This window comes from Trichosurus vulpecula, chromosome 8 (assembly GCF_011100635.1).
Source record: "Trichosurus vulpecula isolate mTriVul1 chromosome 8, mTriVul1.pri, whole genome shotgun sequence".
NCBI lineage: Eukaryota > Metazoa > Chordata > Mammalia > Diprotodontia > Phalangeridae > Trichosurus > Trichosurus vulpecula.
The window spans coordinates 82,384,403-82,407,514 of NC_050580.1; the positions used below are offsets into that span (position 1 = coordinate 82,384,403).

Consider the following 23,112-nt stretch of genomic DNA (forward strand, 5'->3'; position numbering starts at 1 on the left):
ACCGTCTCCCCAGAAACTCAAATTAGAAAGCTTGAGGTAACCTTTGCTTCTTCACCCTCTCTTCCCCACTTATCCAATCAGTTTCTAAAAATTTGTCAATTCTCTCCATAGTGTCTCTTGCAATTTCTCTTCTCTTTACTCATGGCACCCTAATTCTTCACCTAAATCTTTACCTGCCCTCTTCCTTTGCTACTGACTAAAAAGTGTCTCTCTTCATTGCCAAGTCTATGATCTTTATATCAACTGTGATTTTTGTATTTACATTGTTAATCTTTCCCTCTCTACTAACATTTTCCCCTCCTTCTATCTGCAAACATGCTAAAAATCCTCCAAATCTAAAATATCTCTCCTCCCCACTGCTCTCCCCCAAGTTACCATTCTATGTCTCTCCTTGTCACCAACAAATTTCTAGAAGAGTAGTCTGTACTCATTGCATCCACATCCTTGCTATCTATTGACAATCTAGCTTCTACCCCGACCTGTTTTATTGAAACTGCTCTCTTGAGTTACCAATAATTTTTTTATTGCTAAATCCAATGGCCTTTTCTCTGTCTTCATAGTCGGCATCTCCATAATATTTGACACTGTGATCACCTCTCTCTTTGAGATGGGTCTCCTTCCTTCACTTCTGTGATAGTGCATTCTCCTTGTTCTTCTGGTACTTTGCCTGCCTCCTTTGGTGGCTATTCTTCTTTCTCCCATGCTCCAAATATAGTCATTTAATGATCATATGACACAGTGGCTAGACTGACTTAGAATCAGGCCCACCTAAGTTCAAATCCCACCTTAGATATTTACTAGCTTTGTGTTCAAAGGCAAATCACTTAATTTCTCTGAAGAAAATCACATTTGCTCTATATGCCTAATAGCTGTTGTGAGGACTGGGCTTTGCACAACTTAAAGTGCTTTGGAAATGTGAACTGTTATTATTCCCAAAGTTCTGACCTCAGTCCTTTCCCCTCTATATACTTTATCTCTTGGTAATGCTGTCTGCTCTTGGCATCTATAGCAATTCTATATGACTACCAAATTTCTATTTTTTTCTGACCTCTTAACCAAAGTTCCAGTCCTCCATTTCTCCTTCCTGATGCCTCATACTCAATATGTCCAAAAATAATATTTCCTTCCAACCCATTCCTCCTTCTGACTTCTCTATTTCTGTTACTGGCATCGCAGTTCAGCCTGGGGGTTAGTGACTCCTTCCTCTCTCTCATTTCCTACATCTAATCAGTTGCTAAGACCTACACACTAAGACAATGAGAATGGAAAAGGAGGAGGCAGATTTAAGAGACGCTGCTGAAGTTGAATCATTAGACCTAAGACAAGGGAAGGGAAAAAAGGAATTGAAGATACTCTGAGGTTTTTGGAACCTTATAAAATATAAAGACATTTACTCTATTACATCATGTGATTTATAGTCAAGCTTTAACAAATACTGTTATAGGAAACAGAGTATGATGAATCCGATAAGGGCATTAGTGGACTAAACAAAGAGGGATATACAAATATGGGTGTGTGGATTTGAGATCTTTTTTAAGGCTCCTGTAGAATCTTGTAAAATGGAACAAATGTGTAAACCATCTGTAGGTGAATGAGTAGGGATCTTGATGTCACCAATAAAAGTTTATACAAAGATAAACTGCTTTTCTTATTGTTTAGAACATGGTCATATTAAAATTTAGATCTATATTTGCTATTACTCTTAGAAACCCTAGACAAGGGAGAATACACATTGTAAATTTCCAAAGGCTCTTCTGTCAGTAGCTGGGAAAAGAATGTGAACCTTCTAATCACCCTAGTGCCCTGGTTTGTAAAAAGGGTAGAGAGACTGGGGGTTGAAGAAGAGAATGGCTGTACTACCAACAGATGAAAAATGACTCTGAGAGAGAGGGAGAACTATTTGGAAAGGCGGAGGTGGCTCTGTCAGCTGTTACTAAAACATGGGAGGTTCTTATGCACACATAAATTAATTCATAATCCTCACCACATACATCATCAAGCCAGAGCAATGTGCCCTCTCCCTACCCTTCCATATATATCTCTCAGACTGTCACTGTATAAAAATTTCTTTTATCTTTCCAGGTTGTCATTGAAGTTTGATATAAGATGTTGGTCTAAACCTATTTTATGCTAAACTATTTTGCAGTTTTCCCAGCACTTCATGTTAAATAGGGAGTCACTGGACTGCTGTTCGATAGTTTCTTTTTGCTTTCCTTGTCTCATTGATCTACTCTTCTTTTTAACTAATATTACATAGTTTTGATATTTATCACTTTACAATAGTCTGAGATCTGGTAATGCTTTGTCCCTTCCAGATCTGATTTCAGTGAGATGAGAAAACGAAAAGGATCTATGATTTTGCCAGCATGATGAGTTCCCAATGTGGGAATTTCCTCTTTGAATACAGACTACAAATCATGACTCACCTAATAATAAATAAATCCTTAGAGCATTATCTGTGCATAAAGAGCTTAAGTGATCTATCCAGGGTCACAGAGCTAATAAGTGTTAGAGGGAAGATTTGAGCCCAGGTCTTCCTGACTCTAAGCCACTACATCATGCTGCCTGATGTCGCTTCTATAAAAACATGGTGGAGCAGAAGTAGAATTGAAGGTAGGTTTTTTTTCCCTAAGATATAGACTGGCATACTTGACTTTGGTTATGGAAAAATTCTAGAACATATTATTAAAGGGATAGTTTGTGAGCACTGAGAAAAGGAAATGGTGATTACTAGTCAGTGTAGGTTCATTGAGAACAAGTCATAACAGACTAACTCCTCATTTCCTTTTTAACAGGATTATCAGGGGAATCAAATCAGGCTTAAGTTTCAGCAAAGTATCTGACAAAGTCTCTCATAAGATTCTTATGGGCAAGATGGAGAAGGGACTGGATGATAGTAATTAGATGCATTTGAAACTGGTTGAATGATCAGATTCAAAAAGTAGTGATTATCAGATCTATATCAAGTTGGAGGGAATAGTGGAGTGCTGCTGGCATCTAGCTCTGTTCTGTTCAAATTTTTTTTCAATGACTTGAATAAAGATATAATTATTTGTCAAGTTTGCAGATGACACAAAGCTAGGAAGTCTGGCTAATTATAATTAGTATTGGATTTTTATTTGCTGAATTTGCTTAATGATAGGGAATCTAAAAGGATTCAAGATGTTAGAATAATGGGCCCAATCTAATAAATTTAAATTCAGTAGAGACAAATATAATGACTTACACTGTGGTTAAGAAATCAACCGGACAGAAGCAGTGTGATCAAAAAAAAAAGGTTTGTGTGAAAAAGATCTGAAGCTCATACTGGGCTGCAAGCTCAATGGGAGTCAGCAAGGCAACATGGCAGCCATAAAAGTGAATATTCTGAGGCTGCCTCAATAAAAGCAGAATATCCAGAAGGAGGCAGCTTAGAGTCCTGATGCACTGTCTTGGTCACACTATATCTGGTATATTTTTGGTTCAGCCATATTTTGGGAATGATGAAGGGAGCTTGGAGAAGATTTAGGTGGACATAATAGCAATGCTTGGTTATTTAAAAAGTTGCCAAATAAAAGACAGACTGGACTTGTTTAAACATAGAAGGCAGAACTGAGAGTAAAGTGGGAAGTTACAGAGCCAGATTTAGGTTCCAAATAAGGAAAAACTTCCTAACAATTAGAGCTGAACAAAAGAAAAGTAAAAATCCTCATATGGTAGTGAACTCTCCATCACTGGATGTCTGCAGGGAGAGGCTACCCAGACATTTTCAGGGACATTACAGAGGGGTTTCCTTCTCAGATGTAGGTTAGACTAAATAATTACAGGGGTCACTTACAATGCTGAGAGTCTGTGCTTACAGACCGAGAAGTGACCTGACCCATACTTCCTAGGAATTGATCTGCCAATTAATACTAGAGTCCTGTCCTCCCTAGCCATAACTGTAAAAGGTACCATCTTTTGTTCTCTAACTTTTAATGGTGAAACACACAGAAACACAGGCATATACACATATCTACTCAAATATGTATACACATATACACATTTATCCTATATGTACACACACGTAAGTGTGTATATCACACCCATTTGGAGCTTATCGTGATATATAAAATGTTGGTTTAAACTATTTTCTGCTAACCTCCTTTGCAGTTTTTCCAGCACTTCATGTTAAATAAGGAGTCACTGGACTTCCGTTTGATATCTCTTTTATATTCCCTATTTCACTGACCTACTATTTTTAACCAATACTAGTTTTGATAATTATAATTCTATAATAGTTTGAAATCTGGTAATGCTTTGCTCCTTCCTTATTGTCTTTTTTCACTGTCCCTTGAGACAACCTGCTGCCCACTGGCCACTATACGGCCCTCAGACAGCTTGCCACATGCCAAAGGATTTCCTCTACCTACAAAGGATGTTTTCGGCTATATTTTTTGCAGGCTGAAGGAAATCCTTTGGCTTGCTGCAATTGGACTGAGGGCTGTAAGCACCCGAGGGTGGCAGGCTGTGCAGACCTGTTCTAGACCTTTATTCTTAAAAATGAGATTTAATTCTATAAAATTGTTATTGGTTAGACTAGTATATTACTAAATCTACAAATTAATTTAAGTATCACTTTTATTATATGGGCTTAGCAAGGAAGAAAAGCAAAACAGCCCATCACTGGGCCCATATCAGTATGGACCTTTCCAGCTTTGCCAGCTTTGATGGGAACCACTGGTATTTATGCTCCATTGGGCCCAAGGCCCAAGGTCATCTTCACATCATAAGGCATCAGAACAGGATGTTATTTTATCTAACGCTTAGCACAGTGCTTGGGCTTTACATAGCAGGTGCTCAATAGATGCTTATTGGTTGACTTTAGCATAGGCAAATCTTAATGCATCAAATAAATGAATAGTTGTTTTATGCTGGAATGGGACTGGAACCACATTTCCTAACATACACAAATGAGGTTTTCTGTGGTAAGTATAACAAATATAATCGATTTCTACCAATTAGCTGAGGACTAGAAAATTTAAGAAAAGCTTGATTTTAAGACATTTAAAAAGGAAATAAGCATTGATCACTATCTACTGGGCCATAGCAAACAGAAGAAGGATAGAGAAGACTACTGTACAAGTTAAGTAAGGTAAGGAGAAGTTAAAGGACCATGTAACAAGGGATATCTATGTGCATGTAGGCACATGCACAAATGCACAAGGAGGAAAAGGCTATATAACTGAAGAATGACTAAACTTTGGCCAGAAGAATATATAAAGTAATACCTTTGGGTGGTATTTAATGTTTATCTCTGCAAAAATCAACAGAGCTAAATTAGGTTTGGAGTATAGGTGGGACACTCCCTCAGTGAGCTAAATGATGTGGGAAATAAAGTTGTACCAATACTTGTATCATAAAGCATATCTCTGGGAAGGTAGGTAGGATGGAGATAACTACTGGAAGGGAAACCAGAGCTAATAATCTAGTGCAAGGAAGAGGAAGGAAGAGGAAATTGAGTGGAAAGTTAAGTGACTGATCCAGGGTGTGTGGCTAAGTTGATGTCATAGTAAGGACCAGAATCAAGGACACTTGATTCTCAGTGAAGGGCTCTTTCTAGAATATCACTGAGCTCACTTAAAAGCTTCATATGAAAGATACAAAATAATGACTGAACTCCCGTTTAATCATCTGTACACATTGCTAACAGGTTAGCTGATAAATAAAACAATGAATAAATATTTTTGGCAATCACCATTGCCACTAGGTACCATCTAGAAAGATGATACCTAATTATCAAAATATTTAGTTCCAACTATCATTCCACTGTAGAGTTCATGTATAAGATCCTGAGTGCTTTTGACCTACACAGATGTAAACTCTTATAGCGTTCCCAATGAAGAATGATCTTGCGTGTTACCATGTCCTCTGACAACTCATTGAGGTGGATTCTTTGGCTTTGTGCTCTTTTTTAATTCAAGAAATTCTGAGCCCAGCTTTAGGCATGCATCAGCCATTCAAAGATATGTATGACTAGCACTATACTGAATGCTCAACGTCTTGCCACAGTTGCTACTGTGCATAGTCCAAGAACTGCTCTATCATAAGATCATAGGATTCAGAGTTAAAAGATCGTAAACATCTAGTCTATACCCCTTATTTCAGAGAAAATAAAACTGACGTCCACAGAGATTAAGTGATTTGAACAAGGCTACAGCAAGGCAATGATTTGGACATAAGTCCTCTGACTCCAAATCCAATGCTTATTTCTACCATGCCATTCTGCCTCTTCTGATAATTAAGAATGCTAAGTTCAGACAACTTCAGCATTAAGAGCTCCTGATTAATACGTCTTGCTGGATCTAAACAGCCAGCAAACAGTTGGTAGTCAGTAATAATATGGAGTCAGATGCAGTGTTACCAAAGGAGACTGTCTTGATTTAGCATTTATGCTAAATGTGTAGCTATAGCCAGTCAGTTCAGCCTGGAGATTAAACCTGGGTTAGCATTTGTGGCATTGACAGCCTTACTAGGATTGTGCCAGTTACAATTCAGATGTCAGAGTATAGTATGCTGTGCTCATTTCCATGGAATGAAACATGAGAGTCATTGCTACTACATACCTTCACATGGTAGGGTAGGGGGAGAACCAATGACTGTCAAACTTAATCGAACCTTTGTCTGAACTTTAATTAGCATGTGGGTGATGCACTGAGGTAATGACACGCATAAACTTCCAAAGAGCATAATGATTTAAAATCTTGAAAAGCAATATACTAAGTGACCACAAGATGGTGGTATTATTCTAGAAAAGTAGAAAACCAATTTTTCCTCACTTTGATTTATCTCTGTTTTGTCTTAGATTCATAGATCAAAAGAACTATTAAGACTAAACGGGACCTTAGAGGTGATCTAGCTTTGTCTTCTCGCTTCACAGATGATAAAACTGAGGTCCACATGTGTTATGTCTTTCTTTCCTTTCCCCTTAAGTGACTATAATATAGAAATAATTTATTTTTTTTACATATTGATGAATTTTGTTTAAAAGTGCGACTGAATAAAATGTTTTATATTTCTTGTGCTACAAAACAAAACAAACAAACCAAAAAACCCTACCCCAGCCTGCTAGAGAATTATGTGACCCTATGTAGGTTAGGGGTTCTAGACAGAAAAAAATGTTGCCAACCCTTCACAATAAGTAATGATTGTAGAATTACCTCCATGTAGGTGATATTAGTTATGTGAGTCAGGTTTTACCAACATTCAAAGAATGTTACAGCTGAATCTTGAGAGAGGTAATTATTAACACCAAAGGCTTTCCATGGATTAACCTAGTCTTACAAAATAATAAAAAAAAGCATTGGGAATCATCTAAGGAGATCATGTAGGAACTTTCAGAGGACTATGGAGGCAAGAATTGCAGCCTAACTAATTAATGGTGTTAGTGAACAGTCAGATAAGCACCTGACAACAGTGTAGATAACACCCTGCTGTGTGTGTGTTTGTTAATTACAAAAAAAAAAAAAAAAAAAAATTTGATTCATTACTGTAAGGAAAAAAACCATAGGATTTACTCCCACAAGTTGTCTCCCATGCACATCAGAAGTTCATGAGTCACACAAAAGAGAATTTCTAATATATAAAATTAAAAAGCTTTTCCAGGAACAAAAATCAATGCCACTAAAATAAGAGGAGATTATTGGGTGTGTGTAGGAAAACTTTGCATCAAATCTCTCCTAATACAAATCTGATATCCAAGATCTATAGGAAATTGATGCAAATCTATTAGACTAATAGCTACTCCCCACTAGATAAGTGGTCAAAGGATGTGAACAAAATTCTCAAAAGAGCAGCAAACTACCATGAGGAAAAAAAAATACTCCAAGCTACGTATAAGAGAAAGGAAAATTAAAACAACTGTGTAGTTTCTCCTCACATCCATTGACTTGGCAAAGATAATTAAAAATCAAAAAAGAAACTCACATTGGGAAGGAATATGGGAGGAGAATTACACAAATGTACTGTTGATGGAGCTGTGAATTGGCCCAGCTGTTGTGGAAAATGTTTAGAATTATGAAGAAGAATCACTGAACTCTCAATCTACTCCCCTATAGCTCTATTCCTAATCCCTGTAATGTTCCAAACCAAAATACCCATCTCTGACCACCAATCCTTTATAATAAATTTTTTAAAAAGTTAATACTAGCTAACATTTATACAGCACTGTGTGGCAAGCACTGTGCTGAGCACTTTAAAATAATTATTTAATTTGATCCTTACAACCACCGTAGGAGGCAGATGCTATTATCAATCAAATGATAAACAATTATTAAGCACCTACCCCATTTAACAGATGAGGAAACTGAAACAGAGGGTAAGTGACTTGTCTGAGGCTGGACCAGGCCCAGCACTGTACCATCTAGCTGCCCTTTTCTGCACTGTCTCTCCCTATTAGGATGTAATGCTTTGAAGGCAAAGACTACCTTTGTTTTTGTATTTGTATTCCCAGTGCTTAGTATATAGTCTCTTATGTAGCAAAATATTAAAAGCAGTGTTGTTTTTTTAATGGTAGCAAAACACTGTAAAGAAAGTAGTTACCCAGCGATTGCTGAATGATTCAACAAACTGTGGTGTACAAATGGAATGGAATGGCATGGATGCTTAAACAAGGAAGAATTCAGAGGAATATTGAAAGACCTGTATGAGCTGATGCAGAATGAACAGTAGAATGAGTATATACTTAATTACAATAATATAAATTTTTTTTAAAAAAAAACCACTAAAAGGCAAGTGAATTTGTATTAAAGAAAATTACCTATACCAGACTCAAGATGATGAAAAATATCCCTTTCCTTTCAATTAAGAACTCAGTAAGGAGAGGTAAGGGGTGGGGTGATGAGGTGGTGGCGGATTTACTTGCCATTTGGTAGTAGCAAATATATACTGTCATATATGGTAATTATATCAGTCGGTTGTGCTTAACCATTTATATTTCTGACAAAAGAAGGTTGGGGGCGGATATTGGGAAATGGAGCTGGTGACATCAAAAGTCCTCAATAAAATCTTAAAGATCATAGGATCACAGGATATATGTAACTACAAAGAACTCCTGAGTATCAATATTGAATGTGGCATAAAGTGGGGAGACATGCTCACCAAAAGGCTTTTGGCAGTGTCATGGATGACATTCCACACAAAACATAAATGGAAGAGTACCCTATAGCTAGAAATGTTTGTCAGTTGTACCAGATGGCAGATAATACTATGGTGATTGTATAAAGCCCAATAATGTTAAAGAACCTCCATGGTCATTTGAGAAGCTAGCAATTCACACAAACAGATAAAAAATGTGATTAGTTGAATGGGTAATCCTCTACTACATATCTTGGGTGCTAAAGATGGCCAATGAGTTGGCTACAGAAACGAACAGGAAGAGAATAGCCTAGATTACATCTGGAAAATCATACTGTGTTTTCCAAGGTCACAACCTGTTCTCTGCTGTAAAAGTGCATTTTTAACACCAATATTTTCCTTGAAATGCTCTATGGCTAAAGTAGGCTGCAGCATATTGTCAATAATAGTCATTATACAAGAAGTAGAGTAAAAGATGGTACTGAGAACATGCATGATTGGAAAAGAAGGTAGGCCAATCACATACAATTTTCTTTTTCAATTACCTCTAGAAGAGGCACTTTGACAAAGGTTGGATTGTTCCACTGTGACCTTTTTTGCAGTGGAGTAAATTGACTCCATTTCTCCTTTCAGAATGCAAAACCACTTCATAGAAAGTTTGTGTACTTACTGGTCAGAAGCAGAAACCTTAAAAGTCTATCTGCACATTTTTTCAGGCCAGTTACTTTTTCAAGTTCAAATGATAACTGATCACCTGATAATCAGCTCATTACTATCATTAACCTTCATGTATTAAATACCAAAGCAAGAAAAGATGGCCTATGAACATAAATTCTGTGGCATCTTTAGTTTATTCATTTTAAATTATGTTAATAATCCATGTATAATTTATTAAGAAGTCATGTAAAAGTACAATTTTATCATGCAAATAGCCAGTACATGTCTGATTCTAGAATAAAATCACATGTGACTAAGAGCAAAACATACTTTCTTCATAATTTCTTCATTTTATGACTAAAGATTACAAGATTAAGTCATTTTGTCAAACTAGGAAATATAAATCTTAAAAATGAGACATGTAAAAATAGATTATAATTTAAATCAGGGCTGTCCAACCATAGGTTTTTATTGAAACAACAGACAATATATTTTGATTTGCCATTTTAGTGAGAGCTCTGTGGTAGTTTGGCTTCCTTTACTAAAGCATTTATGTAAATTTCTATGTTCATAGGCGGGTGCATAAATTGCACTGCAGGACACATCCCTCCCATGAGCTGCATTTTGGACAGCCCTGATTTACATAGGTAAAGACAAAAAAGGAGGACAGCTTATAAAAACAGATTCTACCAACTAATTATATTATAGGTGATTGAAGGTCTCTTTCAGGAGAGGGAAATTTTAGGTATCCACTAATGGCAACAGACAAACTTTCTAAACTTCTCTAGGCTACATGGGGTAATATCAGCATGTGGGGCTCTTAAATAATTCAACTCTGCTAGCTCATTAGTAGCTTATTAAAATTACAGTATACATATGGTAGCAAAGCTCCCATTTAAATAAAGAACTCATCAAAAGGAAAATGCCCATTAAACTTACGTCTCTCAGCTGTATTTCTACTGCATGAATATTAACCACAGGTGATTCAGTGAAACTTGTAGCCATGTTCTACAAACAAATCAAAGTTATTAGCAGCTTAGACTAAGCATAAATTTATGAACAGTCTCATGATTTCCACCACAAAACTAAAGGCACCTATATATCCCAGATTGGCATATTCTGAGGGACTATCATGACTTAAAAGTATTGCATGGTTTTGGGCAGATGAAATAAAGATTTCTTGGACATTTAGATTGGAAGAAGCAGAATTCTTCAGGTACGATGTGCTCCTCTTAAGCCCACCAGAACTGCACAAACTTCCTTGTAAATAGGTCATAAATAGCCTAAAGATCTTCATCCAAAAGAAAATCATCACACTATTTAAACGTCTTTTGAGAGATGTTAAACTGTCATGTCAAAAAATTAGTAAGTACCTACTTTTTTTTTTAAGTTTCAATTCCAAAAGTCTGTTTGTAACCCTGTCAGCTATATAGAAGATTATAAAATAATAGTTAAGTGTTCAGGCTAGATAATAAAAAGTTCATAATGGAAATGTATTTTAGCTCTTCAAGATTTAGTAATAAAGAATTTGGTAGTCTAAACTTAGTCTTTTTGACTAAAAAGTTCACTTTTTTGAAAGCTCTGCTCTATATTCTATTTTGTATCTAACCATGATCCCTTGGCACACAATAAATAACAATAGGTGAGGAGGCCAAGGATAATGCATAAGATGGAGAAATTACTTAGAGATACAATGCTGGTTGAGAAATGACTTTTAAAAATTTGTTTGGAACTGTGATTTCATTGGTGTAGAGAACTCCCTCCACAGGTGCAGACAGCAACTAGTGTGTAAGCTATTATTTGAAAGAGAGTTGCCTGGAGAATTGAGAGGTTACATGACTTATTGCTATCACACAGCAAGTATATGCTAGAGGCTGGACTTGAACTCAGATTTTCCTGATTCTAAGACTCTCTAGCCTCTATATTACTCTATACTGCCTCTCAAATGTCAGTATTATAAAATTCATGCAAGGACCAAATTAGAATTTCTATTTAAAATTAACATTTGCATTCCACATTCAAATATTTTAGTTTGGTTTTTATAGGCTGAATTTTTTTTGGAAGATCTAGCCATCTCTGTTCTTATCTAATCCCCTTAGCACTTTCAATTTTATATATACACACATACACACACATATATACATATATGTGTATGTGTATGTGTGTATATATATACATATATATACACATACATATATACATATATATATATATATATATATATATAGAGAGAGAGAGAGAGAGAGAGAGAGAGAGAGAGAGAGAGAGAGAGAGAGAGGAAGAGAGAGAGAGAGGGAGAGAGAGAGAGAGAGAAATATAACTTATGTAAAACATAAATTGGCAGGTAAAAATAGAGACAACATGCAATGATATCCCAATACTAGTTGCCTTAAAATCAATCATTCATTTAAGAAAGTAATATTTAATTTCTTCCAGACACTTCCACAAAAATATTAAAATTCTCAGCAGCAATGTAGGTCTTATCTATACAGCATCTATTACATAGCCAGCTTGGACAAACTAATATTGATATAAATATTTTTATGTGAAAATGAACAAATGAATAGTTCAGCAAGAATAATACTTTGGGTAAAAAAAAGTTGCTGAAATTAGTTACCCTATAACTAAATCATGAGATAATCTCTATTATATACTTTGCTATAGTCACACTAGAGTTACAAAATACACTTTCTAAGTCTATCTGATTATGTACCAAAATACTTTAGATGCTAAGATTTTTTGTTTAAATTTAAGTACCTGTGATAAATGAAGTGTACTGGCTTTGCTTTCAAGTTCTGACAGTCTTGTAGTTGCTACAGACAACTGCTTTTTCAGAATGTCGGTCTCTTCTGATAAAGACTTTAAGAGCTGATCTCTCCTCTCTGCCTCTTTAGTTTTTTCTTCTAATTGACTCAGTAACGAATCGCTTCCACTTTTAGATTTTAGCTGGGCTTTTAATTGCTGTATTTCTTTTTCTTTCTCTGCCAGATGGTAACTATTATTCTCCTTTTCAGTTTCAAGGGCAAATATTTTCTAGAATTAAAAAAAGGTAAGATTATTACTACAAAGCTAAATCAAACAAGAAGATAATGTGATACAAACAAATGTCAAAATAAACACAAGATAATGAATGTCACCACAAAATAAAGTTTTAAATTAGAACTAAAATAAAATATGTAAAGAAATAAACATGAGCTATTTGAATATTTTACTACCACAGACTCATAAGAAAGCCAAGAACTTCCCACTTCTCTCTCATTTTTGGCCTCAATTTCCAGGAATAAATCAATCTTCACTTGATTAGAAGAAAACTAGAGAAAGGTTAAGTAGGTAGAAGTTCCTATTTAAAGGAAGTTATAAGGAGTAAACTACCAAGAACTCAAGCACTACTAAAATAAAAAGTTATAGTTTAATAGGAGTAGCTTCTTCTTTGGATGTGGAAACATTTTCCCCATTTCCCCTTTTGGATTAATTCAAAATTAAGATGCTAGTTGAGAAAAGAAAAAGTGAGAAGCCTCATCTTTCTTTTTTAGCATATGAATAAATAACACAAGGAGGGTAAAAACTAAATTAGATAAATGATCTTATATTTAAAGATTGTTGTGTCAAACTGGAAAAAACAACAACAAAAAAACTATTGCTGCTGATAACAACCTACTAATACTGTATTTACGTTTAACCTGATTAACACAATTAATTGCCTGTGGTGTCAAAGGGCTCTGTCCAAGGTACCACTCTGTTCAACGTTTTTATCAATTGAAGTCATAGAAGACATCCTATCAAATTTGTAATGATAGGAAACAAGTAGGGATAGTTACATCCAGCAATTACCCATTTATCATACAAAACATAAGAACATAAGCAAACACTTAAAAATTTTGATCATTTGAAATATCCTTTTAGAGGTGGCATAATCATGAGTCATGATACCAGAAAGATATAACTTAACTGGATAGACAAAGTCTTTCACTGGGTTAAAAAAAAACAGTTGTATATATTATGATGTGGGAGAGCTAGCTTGGGATTAGTTCAAGTGAAGAAAAACAACCTGTCTTCAAATACATGAAAGAGTTTAAAGATATTTAGAATATCTCAACTAACTGCCCTTTCCTAAAATCCAAAAGCTGATTAAATGTGTCTTATAGAGAAATAATAGTGAAGTACTGACTTTATGGAATCAAGACTAATTTTTTTTAGATTTAGAAGGAAATTTACTAGGTTGTTTGGTAGAGGTAAAGACTATATAACTCACTTCTAAATTATCATTTTTATCCATTTTTATAAAATATGTATTATATATTAAAATATGTATTATATATATATATATTGTATATATACTGTATTATAAAATGTCCCTTTGGTAGTTTGACTGGTATAATGCTAAATCTATAAATTACCTTCAGTAATAACGTCATTTTTATTTTATCATGGCCTAGTCATGAGCACTGACTATTCCTTCGGCTATTTAAGTTGTTCTTTGTTTCTTTAAGGAACATCTTGTAATTGAATCTATATATGTATTGAGTGCGCTTTGGTAGACTGACTCACAAGTATTTTATGCATGGGTACTAACATTTAAGAGAAGTACTGATAAGCTAAAGTGTAGCCAAAGAAATGGAAAGATGGGTCTGGAAACAATGTCATACATTGGGGGCTTCTTAGTCTATACAACAGAAAAGTAAGAAAGACAACCTTACTGTCTTCAAATATTTGAAAGGGTTTAAAGATATTTAGAATATCCCAACTAACTGCTCCTTCCTAAAGTTCAAAAGCTAATTTTTATAAATTGGAATTTTATAAGAACTTTACTTAAAATAGCCTGGGGGAAACTATCAGACTGCTTAGAAGGAAGCCAAGATGTGAGAGGTAACATAGTGAATACAGCACTGGACTTAGGAAGACCTGGGTTCAAATATTGCCTTGAACACTTACTAGGTGCATAACCCTGGGTAAGTCAATCTCTGGGCCTCAATTTCCTCATCTGTAAAACGAGGGGGTTGGACTCAGTGCTCTCTCAGGTTCCTTCCAGTCCTAAATTTATGATCTAAATTCATAATGATAATCTATGAAATAATAAAATGTGTTAAATATTCACATGAAATTTTCAGATTGTTAATTCAATAATCTCAAATAAGTAGCCTTGATTCTAAGAAGATAGTGAAGAGACAAACCAGATTGTGGTCATGACAAAGACTTGATATAAGTATGTATGTGTATGTAAATGTTTCAGGAAAAATCAAGTACTTTAAAATATGAAAATGGCTGGTATTTGATAAAATAATAAAATGCAATGACCATCAAACAACCAGTCTATTATAAAATTGTGAAAATGTTAAATACAAAATAACTTATATAGACTCAAACTTTCAGAAAAGAAAAATCCAGTTAAAAATAGTCTTGCAATTAAATTTGGTTAAATGTGTTTTAGAGATAAATAATAGTGGTATATTGACATTATAGAATCAAATAAAGACTTTTTTTGAGTTTCAGGAAGAAATGTATTAGGTTTTTTTTGGTAGAGATAAAGACTCTATAGGTCCCTTCTAAAACATGTTAATAATATATGATGGCCTGCTGGACTTGGAGTTAGGACCTGGGTTTAAAACTTGGGTTCTTCCCCTAATATGTATGATCCTCAGTAAGTCATTTAACCTCTTGTAGTCTCATTTCTTTTCTCACTTCTAAAATGAGAGGGTTCTATATTAGATGACTTCTAACATACATTTTAACTCTATATCTAATATACATGTGATGATTTCAATGAATTATGTGTGAACTTAAAATCCTTTTGGGTATGTTTAAGATAAAGGAATATTCTAAAATAGTCTTGATGTTATCCACCCTTTTCATCATATTGATCTTTGAAGAATTAAACAGTTCAGCTATTTGAAGTTAATAAGATAAGGGGAGGAAATGATGACCAGAACGTGTAATTTCATTACAATATTCAAAAGTGAAAACCATCTACCTCTAGAAGTCTGTGTCTTTCATTTTCTGCTGCCTTCCCTTTTGCATTTGCATTTTCTTCCAAAGACTTTTTAAGGGCTGCATTGTCTCTGTTAAAGTTCTCTAATTCAGTTTCAGATTTGGAGGTGCTAGCCTTTAATCCCAATTTACTTTTAACAAAATCTTTGGGGCTTCTGGAGGACATATCTGGAATATTCTGTAAAAACAAGAATGAAAGCACATAAAAGGATATTAGTTGGAAGATTTGTTGCTATACATACTCAATTGCTTTCAGCAAAAGAAGTACACAAAATGTAAAGGTGTTCAAATCATACATTGGCCCTGCCATATATAAGTCACAACTAAGAACATTTCCAATCTAGAAACAATGCTAAGTGATCCTTTATATCTCTATTGCACTTTACAATTTAACAAAGCATTTTCTCAGACATTATTTAATCCTCATAACAGCTCTGTGAGGCAAGAATACTCATTATTATCCCTAGCTTTACAGATGAATAGAGGATTAGAGAGGTTAAATGATTTTCACTTTTTTTAATTTAAATTTATTTATTTAACATAATTAGTTTTCAGCATTGATTTTCACAAGAGTTTGAATTACAAATTTTCTCCCCATTTCTACCCTCCCCCCCACTCCAAGATGGCATATATTCTGGTTGCCCTGTTCCCTCCCTTCTGTCACCCCACTCCCCTCCCATCTCCTTTTCCCTTCCTTTCTTGTAGGGCAAGATAAATTTCTACACCCCATTGCCTGTGTATCTTATTTTCTAGTTGCATGCAAAAACTTTTTCTTTTTTGTTTTTGAACATCTGTTTTTAAAATTTTGAGTTCCAAATTCTCTCCCCTCTTCCCTTCTCACCCACCCTCCCTAAGAAGTCAAGCAATTCAACATAGGCCACATGTGTATCATTATGTATAACCCTTCCACAATACTCATGTTGTGAAAGACTAACTACATTTTGCTCCTTCCCGACCCATCCCGCTTTATTGAATTTTCTCCCTTGACCCTGTCCCCTTTCGAAAGTGTTTGTTTTTGATTACCTCCACCCACATCTGCCCTCCCCTCCATCATCCCCCCCTTTTTTTATCTTCCTCCCTCTTCTTTCCTGTGGGGTAAGATACCCAATTGGGTATGTATGGTATTCCCTCCTCAGGCCAAATCTGATGAGAGCAAGGTTCACTCATTCCCCCCCCCCACCTGCCCTCTCCCCTCCTCCCACAGAACTGCTTCCTCTTGCCACCTTTATGCGAGATAATCCACCCCATTCTATCTCTCCCTTGATTTTCACTTTTTAAGTAGCACCTGAGCCCATTCAATCTAGTTTCAAGTACAATATTCTTCTTCTGTTACCTCTTCAGGAGATGATGCACACAGGTTCAAGTGAGAAAGAAATAAGACAGCACCGTACAGAAAAAATGACAATATGCATGAAATCCAAAAATGAAAAGAATCAAGTAGACAAAAACCCAAGAATAATGACTGGGAGTAATGGAGAGCCAGTGTGATATAAGGAAAAGACTACTGAACTTGGAGTCAGAGGACCTGGGTTCCAGTTCTGTCTCTGCCACTTACTACGTGACCTTGGGCAAATCAATTACCCTTTAATAAGTGATCCTCAGTTTCTGCGTCTAAAACTAACTATCCCACATGGGTGTGGCAAAGCTCAAATGAGATAATATCATTAAAGTAATTAATTGCTTGGTAAAAGAAGCACAAAAAAAAATTGAAGAAAATAACACCTTAAAAAACAGAAATCGGCCTAATGGTAAAAGAGGTACAAAAATTCACTGAAGAAAAGAATTCCTTAAAAAGCAGAATAGGCCAAATGGAAAAGTACAAAAATTCAATGAAGAAAAGAACTTAAAAAACAGAATTGGCCAAATGGAAAAAGAGATACAAAAGCTCACTGAAGAAAATAATTCCTTAAAAATTAGAACTGGGCAAGTGTAAGCTGATGACTCCATGATATTTCGAGAAAAAATAAAACAAAATCAAAAGAATGAAAAATTAGGGAAAATGTGAAATATCTCATCAGAGAAACAACTTACCTGGAAAATAGATCAAGGAGAGTTAATTTGAGAATTATTGGATTATCTGAAAGTTATGATCAAAGAATGTAGAAATCTTATTTCAAGAACTTATCAAGGAAAACTGCCCCAATATCCTAGAGCCAGAGGGTAAAACAGAAATTGAAAAAAATTTACCTATCATCTCCTGAAAACTCCCAGGAATATTATAGCCAAATTCCTGAGCTCTCAGGTCAAAGAAAAAATACTTCAAGCAGCCAGAAAGAAACAATTCAAATATTGTGGAGCCACAGTCAGGATAACACGACATTTAGCAGCTTCCACATTAAAGGAGTAGAGGTAGTGGTGGGATTCAGCCAGGTTGCACCAGTTCAGCAGAACCGGTACCGAATTTTAGGTTGAGTTCTTCAAGCAAGTTGTTAGCAGGGGGGAGGCCTGCGCCCACCACATCAGCAGCAGCACCTCAGCTCGGTTCCATGAAGAACCGGTTGTCAATTTATTTGAATCCCACCACTGAGTAGAGGGCTTGGAATATGATATTCTGGAAGGCAAAGGAGCTAGGATTACAACCAAGAACAACCTATTCAGCAGAACTGAGTATAATCCTTCAGGGGAAAAAATGGACATTGAGAAACAGTAAAAGAATATAAGCAGGCAGTTTTCAGAAGATATCAAAGATGTCTATAGTCATAGGAAAAAATGCTCTAAATCACTACTGATTAGAGAAAAGCAAGTTCAAACAACTCTGAGGTACATATGCTGGAGGGAATGAGGGAAAAGGAGGTACACTAATGGATTGTTGATGGAGTAGTGAACTGTTCTAACTATTCTGGAGAACAATTTGGAGCTAGGCCCAAAGAACTATAAAACTACATACCCTTTGACCAAGCAATCAATACCACTACTAGGTCTGTATTCCAAGGAGATAAAAAACAAAAAAGAAAAGGACCTATATGTACAAAAATATTTATAAAAGTTATTTTTGAGTTGGCAAAGCATTTGAAATTGAGGGAATACTAATCATTTGGGGAATGGCTAAACAAGTTGTTGACATATTACTGTGGCATGATGAGGAGGGCAGTTTCAGAAAAACATGGCAAGACCTATATGAACTAATGCGAAGTGAAATGAGAAGAACCAGGAGTTCATTGTGCACAGTAACAGTAATGTTGTAATGAGGATCAACTGTGAAAGAATTGGCTACTCTGTTCAATACAATGATCCAAGATAATTCCAAAGGACTCATGATGAAAAAATGCCATCTATCTCTGGAGACAGAACTGATGAACTCTGAGTGCAAATTGAAGTATAATTTTCTCATTTTATTTTTCTTGGTTTTTTCCCCCAATATGGCTAATATGGAAATGTTTTGCATGATTTCACAGGTATAATTGCTGTCCTGTTGTTTGGGGGACAGTAGATGGGGGAGGGGTGGGAGGGAGAGAATTTGGAACTCAAAATTTTAAAAGAATGTTAAAAGTAAATAATAAATTGAAGTATTTTTTTAAAAAAATATCATTAAAGTGCTGTTTATAATAACAAAATACTGCATATAGCTTGGCAGTGTGTTATCAGGTGGCCTATTAAATTCAAAGTATAAAGAAAATATGGAATTTGGTCAGTATATTGAGGAGAAAAAAAAGACAGGGCACTGCTTAGGTAGTGAGTACTGTTACTTTTTGCCTTAACTAACTTCTGTAACTTTCTAGGCTCTTTCACACTTAGCTTCTATTTGATTGGGTTCATCACAGCATACCAAGATGATACAATAAGAGGAATAAAGATAAGAATTGGATCTATGATTTACACTGGTATAGAGAACTCTGTAGTGAGGAACTTCCCTCCACCAATGCAGGTTAACACCTTTTATGAAACCTATAGTCTCAGAAAGTTACCTACATTCACTAAGAAGTTAAATGACTTGCCCAAATCCACAGTCAGCATAAGAGGCAGCATGGTATAATAATAAGTGAGCTTCAAAGCCTGGAGGACTTGGGTTCAAAATCTACTTCTGATGCATATTGGCTATGCTTAAAAAATTTAAAAAAAACCACACAACAAAAAAAGGGTGTATTAAGGTTCAGTGACAAGAAATGTTCAAAATATAAGCCCGGAAAATAAGTTGAGAAGCTTACATCCTCCCTTCACCTTTATATGCCCAATTAATTGAAATTAATCAATTAGCAAGCATTTAAACACCTACTATGTAATAGGCACTAAGATGCTGGGGGCAATGACAAACATTCAATAGCCCCTGCCCTCAAAGAGCTTATGTTAAAATAAACAAAATGTACCTGAATAAATATAAGGTAATGGGAGGTGCAGAGGGTGGCACCAGCAGCTCCTGGTGATATGGGAGGATCAGGAAAGGCCTCATATAAGAGGTGGTGTTTTTCAGTCAATAAACATTTATTAAATACCTACTACCTGCCAGGCACTGTGTACTGGAAATACAAAGAAAGGTTAAAAACACCATCCCACTCCTCAAGGAGCTAACTTTCTAACAAGGTAGACAGTATGCAAATGATTATGTACATACAAGATGTACAAGGTGTAAATGGAAAACAATCTTGGGAGAAGCCACTATGTGGGGATGAAGGAAGAGACATGACCAGGAAAGACCTATAGAAGGTGGGATCTAAGCTGAGTCTTGAAGGAAGCCAGGGAGGCTAGAAATCAGAAGTGAGGAAGGAGAGAATTTGGAACTCAAAATTTTGAAAGAATGTTAAAAATAAATAATAAATTGAAGTTGGAAGATGGATTGAAATGTGTAAGGAATAGAAAAAAAGGCTGGTGTCACTGGATCCTGGGAGTATATGGAGAGAAATGAAAGGTAAGATGACTGGAAAAGTTGAAAGAGGTCAGGTTGTGAAGGGCTTTAACAGCCAGAGTAGTAAAGGTAATAACAAATAATAAGGCTGGAAAGGTAAACTGGAGCCAGATTGTAAAGGGCTTTAAATGCCAAAGGGGAGTTTGTATTAAATCTTAGAAGTAATACAGGGCCACTAGAATAAACTGGGGACAACCAGGTGGTCAGATCTGTGCTTTGGGAATATTACTTTGGCAGTTGCTTGCAAAGATGGATTGGAGAAGGAAGAGAGATGTTCAGTGGGCCGTCCAATTGTCTGGCTTTCAAGATAGCCCCTCCATGACTGGGCTCCACACTACCCAACCACCTTTCCAAATTCATTTCACAAGACAACCCAAATCCAGTCCTCCACCTTAATCCTGATAATTTTCCTATTGCCCCCCAACATACAATATTCACTTCTTCTCTTCCCCATACTGTTCTATTTCCTCTTCTGTTATTAAAACCCACCATCCTTTAAGGCCAAATTTAAGCCCCAAGTCCCTAAAGTCTTCCGCAATTCCCTAGTCCTCATGGAGCTCTCCCCTGTTCTGACCTCCTATAGAAAGTCTAGTTGTTAACGCACAATTTGACAATTACTATGTTCCATCTTGGATCGTTCAGTAATTGTTTCAGGGACCTAGTCTTTTAATGAACCTAGAAGTCTGATTACTAGTCCTGATTCTGCCCCTAATTAGTTGTGTGACCTGAAGCAAGTCCTCTCTGAGCCTCGGTCTCTATCCAGAGAATGAAGGCACTGGACCAGATCGTTCCTAAGGTACCCCTCCGGCTCTGAGGTTCTATAATGCTATATGTATGAGCTGTTACAATGATTCTGCTTCTTAAATTCCCCAGAGTGCCTTGCACATAACAGGTATTCAACTGAAAGGACATTAGAGGGAGGGTAAAGCTCTTTCGTATTTTTAAGAGCCTCCTAGGAAGTCAACAAACGTTTATTAAGTGCTTCCTATAGACCAAGTGCTGTGCTAAGTGCTGGGAGTACAAACCAAGCAGGAAATTCATTCAACAAATATTTAAGCATCTTATTGATGGGGGGTGGAGAAGAGCAAAAAAAAAATTAGGTAAGACACAGTTTCTGCCTTCATGGAACTTATACTCTGGTAGGGAGACAAGATAAACATAGAGAAGTTTAATATTGAGTATTACGAGGTAGATATTAGAGAGTTGCAGAACAAAAGTGTTAGGAGAGCGAACGTTGGGGAAGTGGGCCGACCGCCTGCGTGGTGCAGAAAGGACTCCGGTGGAAGGGCTGGCTCAGACTCCCTCGCCGGTGAAGGCCTCCCCGGCCCGGCCGGATCTCTTCGTGGGGTCCTCAACCTACGGCTCCGCTATATCACAGAATCCACAGCACAGGGAAAGGCGAGAGAAATCCCCAATCTGGGGCCGCCGCCCGAGGATCCAGGGTGGGGTCTCACACACAACCTCGGCCGCTGGGCGGTGCGGGGCGGTGCAGGGCGGGGCCCTCAGCGGAGGCGCTAAAGCCTCCCCGCCGCCCCGGCAGGCTGGGACAATACCAGCCCAAGGTCTGCGGGCTTCGCGGTCAAGGCCTCCCTACCGGCTCCCGTCCCCTGGCGACTGACCGAGCTCGGTCCGCCCCGGCCACCGGCGCCACCACCCACCTGAGACAACGACGTCGTCCGCCCTCCTTAGCAGCCGAACCCTCATCGGCTTCCGGAAATTTGAATCCCGCGGCTGAAGGGGGGAGGGGTGTGGCGTCACTGCCGGCTAGGGCGAGGTTCCGGCAGAGAAGGGGCGGAGAGAAAAGCGCTCTCTTTCTGGATTGGTTGCTAGCGCTGATGGGCGGAGCCTGGACACGTGGACTGGGGTGGGGGTGGAAACAGAGGAGCGGGGCTGTCAGTCTGTCCCCCGCCTGCCCCTCTCTGCCCCCGCCCTAGGCTCAGAGCTCCGCCTCTTACACCTGTTGGAGCTGCCACCCTGAGGGCTCGCCCTTAGAAGGGGCCCCGTGTCAGGCTCCCCCGGTGGAATGAAGCTGGAGCCTCCCTCCCCCAGCCCTGAGACAGCTGCGTTCTTGCTGCAGCCTCCAGAGCAGGGGCTAGGTCTACAATCTCAGCCTTGGGACGCTCGTAATAAGCAGCCAAAGGCTGTACTTTTTAACCACAAAGTTAAACGTTGTTTTCCACGGCTTCACCTAAACTAGTGCTAAACGGAAAGATCAAAAAGGAGCAAATTGCTTATTGGCCTCGCATGACTCCCCAAATTTTTGTTCCGACCACAAATTAATTAATTACAATTCTATTAATCTGACATCAATTTAGGGCATTCTCTGTGCCAGGCGCTGCCCTGGGTGCTTGAGAGACTTAGAAAATTGAAAGAGAAGAAATAATCCCTGCCCTGAGGGTGAGAGGTAGGAGGGTGTGCTTGCTTAGATAACAAATCATACCTAAATAAGTAAGGTTGGTGTGGAAAAAAATAAAGTGGCTAAAAAGTTGTGGAGGCAAAGGAAAATAAGTCGGGTGTCACTGCCGCCAAGTGACAAA

General features: G+C 37.1%; 1 protein-coding gene across 2 annotated transcripts in view; it reads right to left on the reverse strand.

The window, feature by feature from the left end:
• The window catches only part of CEP55 (centrosomal protein 55), a 36,358-nt gene extending 14,045 nt beyond the window's left edge, over positions 1-22,313 (reverse strand). For both annotated transcript variants that reach the window (XM_036736254.1, XM_036736255.1), the window contains exons 1-4: positions 22,234-22,313; positions 15,719-15,913; positions 12,508-12,783; positions 10,690-10,758 (exon numbers count right to left, since the gene is read on the reverse strand). In XM_036736254.1, the coding sequence (XP_036592149.1) occupies positions 10,690-10,758; positions 12,508-12,783; positions 15,719-15,901 (528 nt within the window). In that variant the 5' untranslated portion in view covers positions 15,902-15,913; positions 22,234-22,313. The remainder of the gene's footprint in view (positions 1-10,689; positions 10,759-12,507; positions 12,784-15,718; positions 15,914-22,233) is intronic.
• Between the last annotated feature and the right edge of the window lie 799 nt (positions 22,314-23,112).